This window comes from Myotis brandtii, unplaced genomic scaffold (assembly GCF_000412655.1).
Source record: "Myotis brandtii unplaced genomic scaffold, ASM41265v1 scaffold731, whole genome shotgun sequence".
Taxonomy (NCBI): Eukaryota; Metazoa; Chordata; class Mammalia; order Chiroptera; family Vespertilionidae; genus Myotis; species Myotis brandtii.
This window is the reverse complement of record NW_005370895.1, coordinates 215,022-229,333: the sequence shown is the minus strand read 5'-3', so window position 1 is coordinate 229,333 and position 14,312 is coordinate 215,022. Positions and strand designations below refer to the sequence as shown.

The 14,312-nt window shown below is 59.3% G+C and overlaps 2 protein-coding genes across 3 annotated transcripts in view; one reads left to right on the top strand and one right to left on the bottom strand.

Annotated features, from left to right (window-relative positions):
* The window catches only part of DLEC1 (deleted in lung and esophageal cancer 1), an 81,360-nt gene extending 73,170 nt beyond the window's left edge, over positions 1-8,190 (top strand). Inside the window, exons 25-37 of one of the 2 annotated variants that reach the window (XM_014530326.1) lie at positions 122-273; positions 1,496-1,611; positions 2,141-2,211; positions 2,712-2,917; positions 3,012-3,125; positions 3,218-3,343; positions 3,428-3,522; positions 3,749-3,833; positions 3,997-4,215; positions 5,822-5,983; positions 6,994-7,147; positions 7,310-7,433; positions 7,508-8,190. In XM_014530326.1, coding sequence (XP_014385812.1) covers positions 122-273; positions 1,496-1,611; positions 2,141-2,211; positions 2,712-2,917; positions 3,012-3,125; positions 3,218-3,343; positions 3,428-3,522; positions 3,749-3,833; positions 3,997-4,215; positions 5,822-5,983; positions 6,994-7,147; positions 7,310-7,433; positions 7,508-7,631 — 1,748 coding nt within the window. In that variant the 3' untranslated portion in view covers positions 7,632-8,190. The remainder of the gene's footprint in view (positions 1-121; positions 274-1,495; positions 1,612-2,140; positions 2,212-2,711; positions 2,918-3,011; positions 3,126-3,217; positions 3,344-3,427; positions 3,523-3,748; positions 3,834-3,996; positions 4,216-5,821; positions 5,984-6,993; positions 7,148-7,309; positions 7,434-7,507) is intronic. The other variant, XM_014530327.1, reaches the window with a different exon arrangement.
* Positions 7,880-14,312, bottom strand: part of ACAA1 (acetyl-CoA acyltransferase 1) — a gene marked incomplete at its 5' end in the record, with an annotated part of 9,210 nt that continues 2,777 nt past the window's right edge. Inside the window, 9 exons of the mRNA XM_014530281.1 lie at positions 7,880-8,203; positions 8,536-8,681; positions 8,785-8,840; positions 9,127-9,306; positions 9,440-9,630; positions 10,692-10,772; positions 11,700-11,798; positions 13,794-13,836; positions 14,125-14,204. Coding sequence (XP_014385767.1) covers positions 8,128-8,203; positions 8,536-8,681; positions 8,785-8,840; positions 9,127-9,306; positions 9,440-9,630; positions 10,692-10,772; positions 11,700-11,798; positions 13,794-13,836; positions 14,125-14,204 — 952 coding nt within the window. The remainder of the gene's footprint in view (positions 8,204-8,535; positions 8,682-8,784; positions 8,841-9,126; positions 9,307-9,439; positions 9,631-10,691; positions 10,773-11,699; positions 11,799-13,793; positions 13,837-14,124; positions 14,205-14,312) is intronic.

The window sequence follows — 14,312 nt, the reverse complement described above, 5'->3', positions numbered from 1 at the left end:
GGGGGGGGCGGGGTGCCTGGTACAGTGTTTTGCTAACACCTGGAGGTTTGGATCTCATAGCCCCCCTCTCTGGGGTCCTGAATCCCCTTCCCTGGTTCCCCCGCCTCTCCCCCCCCCCCAGAGTTCATGGAAAACATGTTGTCTCACGGGAAAGGAGCATCCTTCTTCCCCCACGTTTCCCAGGGCAAGCTGGACGCCCACCAGCAGCTCAGCGTCGACATCACAGGCTGCGCGAACATGTGGGGCGAGTACTGGGACAGCCTCATCTGCAAGGTACGGGTTTGCAGGCGGGTCACCTCCAGGCTCTCTCTTCCCCAACACCTGGCCCTTTGATTCTCAAATCTCACAGAGAAGAAACCATTGATAGCGGGTGGGGCATTTGTTAATACATGAACAAATAACTTTGTGCCAGGTTACTTTTTCTTCTCAGCATCATTTATAAATGGAGAGTGGGGAGAGGAAGGAAACAACCTAAGCATCCATGTCTGTCAGTAGAAGGTTTGGTTAAATGTTTTTAATTTCCCCTAACCGGTTTGGCTCAGTGGATAGAGCGTCGGCCTGCAGACTCAAGAGTCCCAGGTTCGATTCTGGTCAAGGGCATGTACCTTGGTTGCGGGCACATCCCCAGTAGGGAGTATGCAGGAGGCAGCTGATCGATGTTTCTAACTCTCTATCCCTCTCCCTTCCTCTCTGTAAAAAATCAATAAAATATATTTTTTTTAAAATGTGGGCTCCATCCATCCGATGGAACTCTGCACAACCCTTATATGATGCTGTAAACCTTCATTAGTAAAATTCTATGTCACGAAAAGAGATGCCGTATGCTCCTCATTTATACCTGTTTCATGTGCACAAAAGAAGTCTGTCCAGACAGTTGTACATGAAAATGTTGACAGTGAGTCATGCTGGGGGCGAAGGATTGTGAGTGATTATCATACTGTGTTTTTAAAACATTTTTAATAGATTTTTATTGATTTCAGAGAGGGAGGGCAAGGGGGAGAGAGATAGGAACACCAATGATGAGAGAGAATCATTGATCGGCTGTCTGCAACCGGGGTGTGGGCCCTTGACCAGAATCAAACCTGGGACCCTTCAGTCCGCAGGCCGATGCTCTATCCACCGAGTCAAACCGGCTAGGGGAAATTAAAAACATTTTTTACTTTTTATTAGCAGGAGAAATAATAGTTATTTCCATTTAAAAGATACAGACATTTGACAAAAGGGGCTATAAGAGGTGAAAGATGGCCAGGCTGGGAGTCCTGTGCAGGTTGCGGGGGCTGGGCGGGCGGGACAGCAGAGGGACGGGCAGGGAACTGGCCTTGGGGTGTGTGGGGTGAGCATCCACCAGCGAGGAGCGAGGCCAGGCCCTGCTGGGCCAACCGTGGAGGCCCTGGGCTGGCTGGAGAAGGACAGGCTATGCATTGAAGGGAACGGGGAGCCGGGAAAGGTGGTGGCAGCCGGCGACAAGGGACAAAGGATTGGCGTGTGTTTGCAGGTGGGAGACCTGCCGCCCTCAGCCATCCCGGTGCACATGGTGGTGGTGGGCTGCCCCATCAGCTCTCTGAGGACCAACTACAGCGCTGCCCAGTTCCAGAAGGAGCCTGTCCTCAGGTGCCCACGCCGCCCTGTTCTCCGCCCCCTAGAGACCCTCCGGCTCCAGCCTGAGCGGCTTTCTTCTTGCTCTTCAACTGGCCCGGGGCCACTTGGTGCCACCCAGCAAGGGTTGCCCTGGAGGGGAGAGGCCTCAGGGGACAACTCAGACAGCTTTTGGGGACAGTAGCAATGAGTAGCCAGTGTGGCCTGAAGTCCGCGTGGCCGGGGCCCCCCATGCCAACTGCGGTGGGATGGGTTGTCAGGGTAGTTGTAGGGAGAGGGGAAGGGTGTTACTGGGGCAGTGAGCAGCCCTGGGTCAAGTTCACCAGGCACTGCATGGTCTCGGTGAGTCCAGGGTGAAGACAGACCACGGTGGGGCCTCCTCCCTGCCTGCGCCTCCACTCCAGCTCCCCGTGTGCTGCTCGGCGGGTCTCGGTGAGTCCAGGATGAAGACAGACCCCTGTGGGGCCTCCTCCCTGCCTGCACCTCCACTCCAGCTCCCCGTGTGCTGCTCAGGGCTGTGCTGAGCCTCGTCTCCTGCCTCCAGGTTCAGCACCCAGGTCTCTGGAGGAGAGACAGTCACCCGTGTCCTGCGCCTGAATAACTCCAGCCCCTGTGGTGAGACACTGACAAGAGAAAGTGGGGTTCCCGTTACAGTTTGTGCAGGGTGGTGGGCCAGGCTGGGAGGGAAGACGAGCCAGGAGAAGCCGGATAGAGCAGGAGGGTATAAACCTGTAGATTTTTTTTTAAAAAAGATATTTTACTGATTTTTTACAGAGAGGAAGAGAGAGGGATAGAGAGTTAGAAACATCGATCAGCTGCCTCCTGCACATCTCCTACTGGGGATGTGCCCGCAACCCAGGTACATGCCCTTGACCAGAATCGAACCTGTGACCCTTCAGTCCGCAGGCCGACGCTCTATCCACTGAGCCAAACCGGTTTCGGCGATTTTTTTTTTTAATCCCAGAAATATTGCCTGGAAGTGGCAGGAGAGAGGAAGCGAGGCCCCACGCTGAGTGGGGTCACAGGCCGCCTTGGAGGGGCTGCAGGGAGGCGGTGGGCGTGGGAAGACTCAATTGCCTGTCCCTCCTCCTCACCCCTCCCCACACCTGCCCCAGACATCCGCCTGGACTGGGAGACCTACGTGTCGGAGGAGAGGGAGGACCAGCTGCTGGAGCTGCTGGTGTTTTACGGGCCCCCTTTCCCGCTGCGGGACCAAGACGGAAACGAGGTCCTGTGCCCCGAGACCCAGGAGAGCAGCAGCTCCTCCCAGTCCCCAAGTGTCTCTAAGGAGTCGTCCTCCAGCCCAGAAGAGGCCCATTCTGTGAGCACAGTTGGGTGGGGCGGAGGCGGAGGCGGGGGGAGCGGAGCCAATAGGCCTGGAGCCTGTGTGAGCCTCAGCAACATCTTGACGACAGGCCGAGAGCAGCGCCAGCGCCAGCGACAGGGCCAAGCACATCATCTCGGTTGTCCTGCAGGAGCACGAGGGGGTGCCCTCGGACCACCTGTACCGCATCAGCCCCAAGCAGGTGGTGAGTTGGGGCTGGGCTGGGAGCTGCCTCGAAAAGTGCCCGCTGGCCAGACGGTGGCACCAAGCAGCACTGAGCCTGCGTGCCCGTGCCAGGTGGTCCCTGCCGGGGGCAGCAGCGCCATCTCCATCTCCTTCACGCCCATGGTCCTCGGCCCCCACGTGCTGCACAAGGTGGAGTGTGCTGGCTACGCCCTGGGCTTCATGAGCTTGGACAGCGAGGTGAGCCCTCCTGGCCTGGGGTGGGGCCACAGCCACTGCCTGCTCAGCCCAGCGACTGCCAGTGATCAGGCCTGGGCTCGGTAGGTGGAAAGGGAGCTTCCAGGGAGGAGGCGGCGCCTGCAGGACTTTGCCGTGGGACCCCTGAGGCTGGACCTGCAGGGCTTCGTGAGGCCCGCACAGTGAGTCCGCTGGGCTGCCCGGCCTCCCTCCCTTCCCCGTGGGGAGCTCCCTTACCCGGCACCGGTGGGGACCAGACAGGCTGCTGGGAGAAAGACCATGGGGGGGGGGGGGGGGGGGGGGGGAGCAGCCGGCAGGTGAGCCCAGGTAAAGGCTGGCCAAGCAGAGTGGGGGGCTGCCAGGAGGCCCCAGAGGCCCAGCGCGGCCCCGCCATGCCTGTTGCTGCAGGCTAAGCGTGGAGCTGGACTACGGCGGCGGCACGCACTTCTGGCTCCAGGCCAGTGACCTCATCCCCGAGCAGCCCTGTGCTGGGGTGAGTGTGCTGCCCCCTCGGCCCTGCCCGTTTATCTAGACCTCACATGTCCCCGCAGGCCCTTCTGAGGCCCAGCACCCCCACCCCAGCCCCACCCCCACCCCAGAGCCATGGGCCTGAGGCGCGGGGAGATGCAGCCCAGCCCCCCTCTGTGCCCACCCAGGTGCTGAGTGAGCTGGTGACCACCCACCACCTGAAGCTGACCAACACCACGGACATCCCGCACTACTTCCGGCTCCTGGTCTCCAGGCCCTTCTCCGTTGCTCCAGATGGAGCTAGCCGCGGCCACGGGGCTCCTGGCGCTGGCCGGGAGCAGGAGGGTGAGGAGGGGGCGGCCGCAGCCGGCAGGCAGCTGGTGCTCCACCCGCAGGAGAACATGCTGGTCAGTGGAGGGTCCTGGGGTCCTCAGCCTCGATGGGCACACTCCCCTGGGCAGTCACCTTCCTCTCTCATACATGCACACGTGTGTGCAGACAACACACCTCACACGTTTATACGCAGACACACACACAGACATTTGTGTCCAAACCACACTCTTGACCCCTCAGCCCATGCCCTGGGCACTCAGAAGTGCACTCCCACTCGACACACCACTGCCAGCAACACGGGCCCTCTGCACAGGTGCTCACACATGCAGGTAGGACCAGACGTCCCAGTGTGAACACAACGCGAGTCCCAGGCAAGCAGACCCCTCTCAGCCCCCCTGCCAGCACCCCGGTCAAGGCCGAGCATTCCCACCAGCACCGCTTTGCACACAGCCTCCCCCTTCCCACGTGCCCTCACTCAGTTGAGTTCAGTTTGACTGCCATCTGCCCAGGCCCAAGGTGACCTTCCCTCTTCTGTGGCAACAGAACCCTGGATTTGCAGTTGGGAGGCGGGGTGGTCCTGGGAGTGCCAGGCGGTGGGAACCACGAACGGCTGCCTCCTTCGGTTTCTGAGGCACGTGGGACGAGGACAGGTCACAGGCCACCTGAGTGCACCCCCTCTTCACTGTGGGCTCCCAGGTGTGTGCAGCGAGGCAAGGACAGCCAGCCAGGCTGGGCGCCCCGCCCTCTCTCCCAACCCCCTCCTGCTTCAGAGGCTCCTTCCTCCTGTCCTCCGAGGGGCTTGGGCCCTCGCCCACCTCATTCTGCACTCTCCTGGGTCACCTCAAGCACATCCAGAGCTTCTTTCAAAACGTGTAATTCAGTGTGGGTGTAACGAGTGCCGGCCCCGTGCTGCAGTGCCCCGCCTGACTCCTGCCCAGAATTCCCTCCCACACACCACCTGTCCACACCCAGCCCTGCCCACAGCGCGCCTCCTCTCAGCGGTGGTGTTTCATCTCGGCAAGTATCACCAACCCAGCCCTGCTGCTGCCCTCTCCTCAGCCTCTCAGCACATCGCCCTTCTCTTCCTCCACACCCATGTCTTGGTCTAGGACAGTGGTTTCCAAGCCAGGCAGATGAGAAAGAACCTGTACTTTTAACAAGTGCCACCATTCATTCTGACGACTGGGCCCAAGTTGCACCTTGGCCCCAAGTCCTCTCACCCACCAGCTCCCCCAGCCCACCTTCCCGCAGCAGCCAGTGGCCTCTGAGGAAGGCAACGCTGAACGGGACGTCCCCTGCTTAAAACCCATCAGAGGCTCCTCCCTGTCCTCGGGGGAGACCCAGGCCTTGCCTAGGCTCACACGAGGGCGTCAAGGACGGTTTGCCGTAGTCTCGCCTCTGGCCTCATCCGGGTAGTGACGGGTGCTGGGCAGAGCAGGGCAGAGAGTGTCTGTGGGATGCATCGTCTGACTGGGCTCTGGGTGGGGGTGGGGAAGCGCACGCCTGGGCTCTTTGCTGGGCAGGGCAGGGCCGGGTCAGCCAGAGCCCTGCAGGCTGTGCTGCGTCGTGACTGAGCAGGGGGGCCTGGTGGGGCCTGCAGGGGCCGTGGGAGGGAGGGCAGGACAGAAGCTGTCGCCTGCCTTCAGCAGCCTCAGGTGACGGCTGGACCTTGTCTGTCAGGTGGATGTGTCCTTCTCGCTCTCCCTGGAGCTGCTCTCCTATCAGAAGCTCCCGGCTGACCAGATGCTGCCCGGAGTGGACATTCGGCAGAGAGGGAGTGGAGAGAAAGAGATGGTGTTTACCCAGAATCTGCTCCTGGAGTACGCCAACCAGACCACTCAGGTGAGTCCCAGGCCTGCCCCACGCTGTTCTGGTGGGGTCAGAGGAAGACAAACCCTGACAGGGCCCTCAGAAATGAGAGGAGCCCAAGTCCTTACTGGGGACCCAGTCTTGGAAGAGGCCTTGCCAGGGAGAGATGAGGGTCATTCATCCTTGCTTGTCTTAGGAGCTCAGAGCCAGGTGAGGTGCTATAAAGTGAAAAATCAGGGAAGGCTTCCTGCAGGAGGTGGCATGTGAAGCCTCCCATTTAATTACTGTTTAATGAAAAGGGAACCACACTGAAAGTCAGGCCGAGGGAATGGCCTGATGGGTGGGAATAGTGAGCACCTGAGGAACAGATTCTCGGGCTCGTGTGGGGCTGAGCACGAGTGAGTACCACAGGCCTAGTTCTGTGGACTGTGACAGATCACGGGCTGTGGTGTGGCTCTGAGCTGGAGGGGCCCGGGCAGGTAGGAACCCCTCGGGAACGTGAAGGAAGGGTCCGGCCTGAGAGGTGGATTCCAGAGAGGCCAGGAGGATCTGAGCACTGGAGCCAGGGGCAGGGGAGGCTGAGGTGAGGAGGTGGGTTGGCAGTGCCTGAGGGTGAAGTGGTGGCAAAGGGGCTATCAGGAGCTAGGGCACTTGGCACAGGCAGGGCCCGATGTCAAGGGAAAGGGGGAGATGACCTAGGGCCCAAGGAAAACAGGGCTGGGTCTTGGAGCCCCCGAGGGAGCAGGGCGGAAGGCAGGATGCACTGGACCAAGGAGCAGAAGCCACAGAGCTTGACCAGGACAAGGGTGGCAGGGGGAGCAGAGGGCGCCTTCCTGGCCCACTGTGCAGAAGCCCACCAGCAGCTTCGGGCTTTAGATGGCAGCACCGGCCCCTCCCACCTCCTTGTGCTGCCTGTGTGCTCCCCAGAAGTGTCAGTACTTGGGGTCAGCAGGGCTCGTGTGTCCCCAAGACGCTGGCTCAGAGCCCACCGAGAGTGGCAAAGTCACCTGGTCCCCATCAAGTTAACGGCTCTGTCCCCATAGGTGGTGCCCCTGCGGGCCACTGTGGTGGTGCCCGAGCTGCAGCTCTCCACCAGCTGGGTGGATTTCGGGACCTGCTTTGTGAACCAGGAGCGAGTCCGGGAGATCTACCTGATGAACCTGAGTGGCTGCCGGAGCTACTGGACTGTGCTGATGGGTATGCCATGCTGTCCTTCCTGCCCACTGCTCCCCTGTGCAGCTGGGCCAGGACCCCAGGAAGGTGGCTGACACCACCTGGGGTTTTCTGCAGGGAGGGGACTTCCTGGGGCAGTGCATGTAGCCACCTGCCCACGTATGTGCCCCCTTCCCCGCGGTGCAGGCCAGAAGGAGCTGGACAAGGAGCCTGCGGCCTTCAGGGTCTCCCCGAGCAGTGGGCTGCTGGAGGCACGATCTGTCAACGGGCCTCCCACCTCCATCATCCTGCAGGTTCTCTTCACCGCCAGGTACAGCCCCGCCCAGCCCCCGGCACTGCCAAGGCCGGAACTCCTTCCTCACCTCCGCCCCCTGCGGCCCACAGGAGCAATGAGCTGTACGAGTCCACGCTGGTAGTGGAAGGCATGCTCGGCGAGAAGGCCTGCACCCTGCGGCTCCGGGGCCGAGGCTCTTACGATGAGAGATTTGTGCCACCCTACCAGCTCTGAGGCTCCGCCCTCAGAACCACCGCGGCCCCAGCCAACATGGAAATAAACATGGCCCAGAGCTCAGGACAGGTGTGCGGTGCAGGGCACACGCTGGAGGACCTGTGAGCAGCTCCTGGATGGAGGGTGCTGGTCTCAGCCCAGGTCCTGCACGTCTGTCCTCCGAGGCCACCTCACTGTGCAGACCGTGGCGGTTAAGAATCAGTACTCGGACTGAGCCGAGGCCAGACAAACATGTTGAGAAGCTGACATACGTTTACTATGTCTATTGCACTCATCCAAAGGCCCCTTCCCCAGGAATCACATGGTGGCCTTGTGGCCTGGGTGACCCAGTACCTCACCCCCTCCTGTACTGTGTCCTCAGTGGTCACGGTTTCCAAATTAGCCGAAGGGCCTCGATTTGCCCACTGCCGCCACAACCACCACGCCGAATTTTCCCACGTGGCGTCACTTCTGTAGTGTTGCTTTCTTGCCTCCAACGGAGTGGGCAGTGCCTCGTTCAGTTTCCAGGGTATTCAAAGACAGCAGCGGCTCCCATTCCGGTCCCAATGCACATGGACACCACCCCATATGCCCTGTGGAAGGAACGCCGTGTTGGCTGGGTGAGGGCAGAAAGGGCAGAAGCCCCACCAAGCTCTCTCCAGACCAGGCAGAGCTGGGCAGACCAAGGCGTTCATGGGCACAGAGGATGGAAGCTGTGGGTATGGAATTCCCCGACTGCCCACCTAGGCACACACATGGCAGGTGTCTGCTGCCGGCCAGGGTCCCCTTCACAGGCCTCTCATGGAAAACAGGGTCACAGCCCTGCATCCTTATTTCAGAGTGTGTGCAAGTATACTTCCCCTGACTCCCCTCGGGTGCCCAGCTTGGGGATCCCCATGACACCCCCACGGAGAGTTGGCCTCACCTCTTCCCACGGCGCTTCAGCTCGTTGAGCAGCGTAATGACTTGTCGAGCCCCAGTGCAGCCCAGGGGGTGGCCCAAGGCCACGGCACCCCCCAGAGGGTTCACCTTCTCAGGGGGCAGTCCTAGCTTCTCCATGCAGTAGACAGCCTGAGAGGAGGCAGACCATCAGCTATCACTCCTGCCCATCCCCTGCACCCCTGGCTCCAACTGGGCTGCCGAGGGCCCAGGCAATGGAGAAACAGAGGCTCACCTGGCTGGCAAAGGCCTCATTGATCTCAAAGATGTCCACGTCATGCACCGTCAGCCCTGCAGGCAAAGGCGGAAAGGCCTGAGCTGACCCAGTGGCCCCTGACCCTTACAGGACTCTCAGTCTCTCGAGGTCCCACCCCATCCCTGGCCTTAGGCTGCCTGGTGTGTCTGTCTCTGTTCCAGATGAAGGAGTGGGTCCCAGCTGTGTGGTCAGGAAGGGCTCTGGCAGGGGTGCTAGTCTGTCCCACCTTCACTCTGCAGCACCCACAGGACCACCGCCCTCCGGCATCAGCATGAGGCGCAGAAGTGGGATCCAGACCGAGGGCATGAAGGAGCCGCCTACCTGCTTTTTTCAAAGCTTCAGGGATGGCATAGGCAGGTCCAATGCCCATGATGTCAGGCGGGACCCCAACCACGGCATAGGACCTCAGGATCCCAAGGATGGGAAGGCCCAACTCTTCTGCCTTGGACCTCCGGGCCAGCAGGATGGCAGCTGCCCCATCGCTCACTTGGCTAGAGTTTCCTAGAAGCAAACCATAGGGGTAAGGAGGCCCCAGAGCAGGTCTAAGGAGGCCCAGCCCCCCCACGCCCACCCTATCAGGTGGTTCAGGCTCCCAGAGTACATCCAGCATGGACGTGCCCCAGCCCAGTCTCACCAGCAGTGGTGGAGCCGCCCTCCTTGAAGGCAGGCTTCAGTTTGGCCAGGCCCTCCATGGTGGTGTTGGGGCGGATGCCCTCATCCTGGGCCACGGTGACCCTCCTCTCGGTGCCCTTGTCATCATGGACCGTGGTGGTCACAGGCACAATCTCAGCTTGGAAACAGCCCTTGCTCTGGGCTCTGGCTGCCCTGCGTGAGGAGCACCATGGACAGTGAGGCTCCCTTCCTTCCTGGGGTCCCTCTGCTGCCTCCAATTCCTCCCCACTGGGGCCGACACGCAACTCAGAATGCTAGATGCTGGGACACCCCCGCCTTGGGGAGCTCTGAGGGACTGGTGTGGGTTCCCCACTACCCCAACCTGGGGCTGGGAGGCCCAAGGCCTTATGGGCCCTTCTTTACCACTGACCTCAGATCTTCAGATCCTGGCCAATCCCAACCTCGAAGGGAAGAAAGTATGGGGCGGGGGCTCTCCGTTTAGGTGACAGCCACGAGGGACTGAGCCTGCTCGGCTCTCTATGTCAAAGCGAGAATGGAGCCCCAGGGAATCTGTGCTGGATTCTGCCAACCTTTCTGTTTGATCAGAATGGCTCGGTTTCATCTGTCCCCTATTTTAGGATCATGCTTACAATCACAGGCAAAATGCAAGTGCCCAGGGCAGTCCCCTGGGAGAAATCCGCAGCTCTCACCAAATTCTCAAATGGTTACTTGACCCCAAGTGGCTAAGAACCACTGCCTCAGAGAAGCCCGCCTGGCCAGATGCGACTCCCCCCCTTTGCTGTCCTCTCCCTGGGCAGCTGGGGCTTGCCAGCTTCAGCCTGTCCCTGCCCAGAGCCCCAAGTCCTGGGGTTCTTCTGATGTCACCCCAGCCCCTGCCTCAGGTCCAGAAGCTGGGATGCCCAGGTCCCAGCAGTGCTGGCCCCACACTCAGGCTATCCCGAGGAGCCTGTGGCTACCATGTCCAGTCACCGAAGCACAGCAGTTAGAGAAGAGTCCTGACCCTCATTACATCCCCCACCTCAAATGAACAGATGGGGAAACTGAGGCCCAGTAGGAAGGAGACACCCAGGGTGAACAGACAAGCAGGATGTGGAAGTGCTAGGAATGCACACTGGCCCTGGCTCTTGCCCCCTCTCCCTCCTGCAAGGCATGAGACGTGGAAACCACTCGCTGCCCTATAGCTGGTCTACGGACAGCCTCCCCTGAAACCACTTAGATCAGCCTTTAAACACTCCACCCCACGCAACACTCACTTTTGCTGGGAAGCCAGTGCAAAGGTATCCTGCTTCTCCCGAGAAATGCCAAACCGCTCGGCTACATTCTCCGAGGTTATCCTAGGAGACAAAGAGCAGCAGTGTGGGTGAGTCTGGCAGCTGGGACTGGCCTGGCGGTGGAACCCAGCACCGGGAGGACAGGAAGGCCAGTCCGTGCCACAGAGACAGTAATGATGACTCAGGGAGTGTAGGGGCACAGACAGGGAGTCACTCAGGTTCTAAGAAGCTCAAACACCAGAGACCAGAAGAGAAGAGGGGCAGATGAGGGCCTGGGAGGGGCACTCCTGGGGGCTCTTGGCCAGCTCCCCCTGCGCCTCAGGAAGATGGCTTTAATGTGGGAGATGAGGACTCCCACGTCCCCTCTGGAAAGATCACACCCCAGCTTCCTGCTCACTGTAGGTGGAGCCCACCTTCATCCTGGGAACCCAAAGGAACCCAGAGCCACAGGGAGGCCTTCTGGCCGGGGCTTCTGGCTTGAGGGACTTCTCTTGGAGACAGGGTCCCTGGGTATGGAGGCAGCCCAAGCATTGCCCTCTCTGAGCTTCAGGTGGAGCCAGGATTCCCTGCCCAAAGACTCCGAGTGGCCCAGAAGCTCTGGCAGCAGAGCTAACAACATGCTGGGCAGACAGCTTCCCATGTTGCATCTGCTCGGCCCAAGTTCCCTCACCAGCATGTCCAGTAACCAAAACTTCCTAGTTCCTCATCTTCCTAATTTTCCAAGGCATTGGGTGCAGCTGCATCATCCCTCGTGACTGAACCCCCAGGGAGGGAGGAACAGGCTAGGCCATGTTTGGAAACCCAGAGGCACAGAGAGGGCCTGGGGGTGCAAGAAAGGGCAGCATCGAGTCCTGTCCCTGCAGAACAGACCAAGCCGGAAGCAGGCCAGGGTTGGCAGCACCTCTGCAAGATGATCCAAGTTCCCGAGCCCCTGCTCCAGGCCAGGTAGGGAGCTGAGGGACACGGCACACGTAACAGGTGCACACTCACCCCATGGGAATCAGGCAATCCCTGGCCTTCTCCTTCTCCACCAAACGTGAAGTAATATTTCCAGGATTCCCTCTGTCAGCCAGGGACATAGACTCCACTCTGAGGAGGAGGAAGAGGTGATCATTAGGACTCAGCCAAGGGTCCCGGTGCACCTGACAATGCTGCCAAGTAGGGAGCCCCAGGACACGGCCAACGAGCCAGAGCTGGGGTGGGGGACAGAGCACTGCATGGTCCACCCTCAGGACTCAGCCAAGGGTCCCGGTGCACCTGACAATGCTGGCAAGTAGGGAGCCCAGGACACGGCCAACGAGCCAGAGCTGGGGCGGGGGAAAGAGCACTGCATGGTCCACCCTCGCGGCAGGATTATGCTTCCCTAACTTAGCTGCTCCCCTGGCTTGGGCTAGTGCCCGCCACAGAGGGGAAAACATCCAGCAAGCCCAGGACTCTGTCCTCCAGGATCAGATTTAGAGGAGAGAAGAGACAAAAATTTTACAAGATGCAGGTCAAAGAGTGATGTGACCTGCATGGATGAGGAAGTGCCAGGAGCTGAGAGGAAGTGAGATCGGTTTATTATGGTGAAAAGGGCTTTGAGGAGGTGGGGGAACACAAGGCCTCAAGGGTTGATAACACAACCCTGACTGAATGCTTCTCTGTGCCCAGCACTATTTTAAAGTCTTTCCAGGTCTTAAGTACTCAGAACAGACTCAGTCACATAGATGCCTTAAGCAGTGGTTCTCAACCTTCTGGCCCTTTAAATACAGTTCCTCATGTTGTGACCCAACCATAAAATTATTTTCGTTGCTACTTCATAACTGTAATGTTGCTACTGTTATGAATCGTCATGTAAATATCTGATCTGCAGGATGGTCTTAGGCGACCCCTGTGAAAGGGTCGTTCGACCGCCAAAGGGGTCACGACCCACAGGTTGAGAACCGCTGCCTTAGAGCATTAGCTGTTGTTAATTTAATCTCAGGGCGGAGGTGGCTATCCCCGTTTTACAGATGAGGACACTGAGGCTCAGAGAGGCTAACTTGTTCATGGTCATTTAGCCGGGATCCACATTTAGGTACTGTGGCCTCAGAGCCCACTCCTAATTAGGATGTTCTGGGATATTCTTCATGATCGAAGAAGGGACAGTCCTGGCTCAGACCTTAATACCCTAGTAACAAGGTCTTTAACCTGCTTGGGGGCCTCAGACGAGTCTAAGAAACTCACGAAGGCTCCAGCCTTCTCCCCAGTTACCCCCACTCCTCCCTCCCGCAGTAAGATAGAGGGACATGAGACTGATCAGAGGGCAGACTGGGCAGTGGCCCTTTCCTGTCCAAAGTCCCTGTAGTGCGGCCTTTGGTTTTATTTACAGTTGCAGACACAGGGCAATACAACCCAGCGCCAGTGGGCACAGCCCTGAAATGGCCCAGCAGTGCTCCAGTGAAGAAACGCTATCCAGGGGGACTGAACGGGGCCACTCGCCACCCCCTCCCCACCGGTCCTGCCAAAGCCCTTGCTTGGCCTGCCCTCCCAGCACCAGATGCCCACCACACCTGGGCCCCACACCCTGTCCCTCCTGGGAGACACTGCCCAGTCCAACTTCTGCAGCCCCATAAGCTGCAGCCAAAGATGGAGCCACAGCGGACAGTGACCAAACCACCACAGATCTGACCGTGCCCCTTGGTTCCCGGGTGGAGGACAAGGAGGCAGCCTCGGAAAGGGAATAAACCAGTTAGAGTAGGCAGCTGTCCCGGGCTTTGGGGAACCAAAACTGCAACTTCTCCCTCAGCAGCACCATGACTGAACAAGGGCCGTGGGAGGAAACCTGAGAGCTCCATCTTCTCATGCTTGCCCAGTTTCCAGCCCGCCAGGTTCCGAGAAAGCAAGCTTTGAGAAGCCCACTTCCTTTTCCCTTTAGTGAGAGGTGCGAACAATTCCTGAGCAGCCAGAGCTGAGGGCTACTGAGCCGAATCGGTAGGAACCCTCTCCCAGGCAGCTGCCTAAGGGGGAACATCCTGAAATCACGGGCCTCTCTGACCTCAGCAGACGAATATTAGTTTATTGTTACAAGCTGGTTAATAAGCTCTGGCAGAAAGGAATTCTTACCCACAAGCCATGCCAATGTCATAAGACCCATTTCTGATGCCACCTGCAACAAAAGCATTTCATAAACATCCTCGGAGTCGTTCTGCTCTGGGAGCCGGGGCCTCTCCCCACCTGGTCTCTACGTGGGCCCCAGCCTCAGACTGGGAAGGCCCAGGAGTGCCCAGAAAAGCCTGGGGGTAGTGCAGGGGGCTCCTCCTCTTTCTGGGATGAGAATCCTCTCAGGCGTCCTCATTGCTTGCCCAGTAGATAGTGACTCCTGACCCAAATTCACAGAGCCAGGCCCAAGGCCAGGCTGTGGCAATGGGCACCCACCCAGTCAGTCACAACTTACCAGCGATGTTGGCCACTGCCTGGAGCCCGGAAGAACACTGTCTATTGACAGCGGACAAAGGCACCGTCTCTGGGATGTCACTGAAACAGAAGGTGAGGCCACCGTCAGCCTTCCCCCTCTCTAGGCCAGATCCCGACTGGGCAGACCCCATCTCTACAGGCACTTGTTCCCAGGGCTGTACAAGCAGA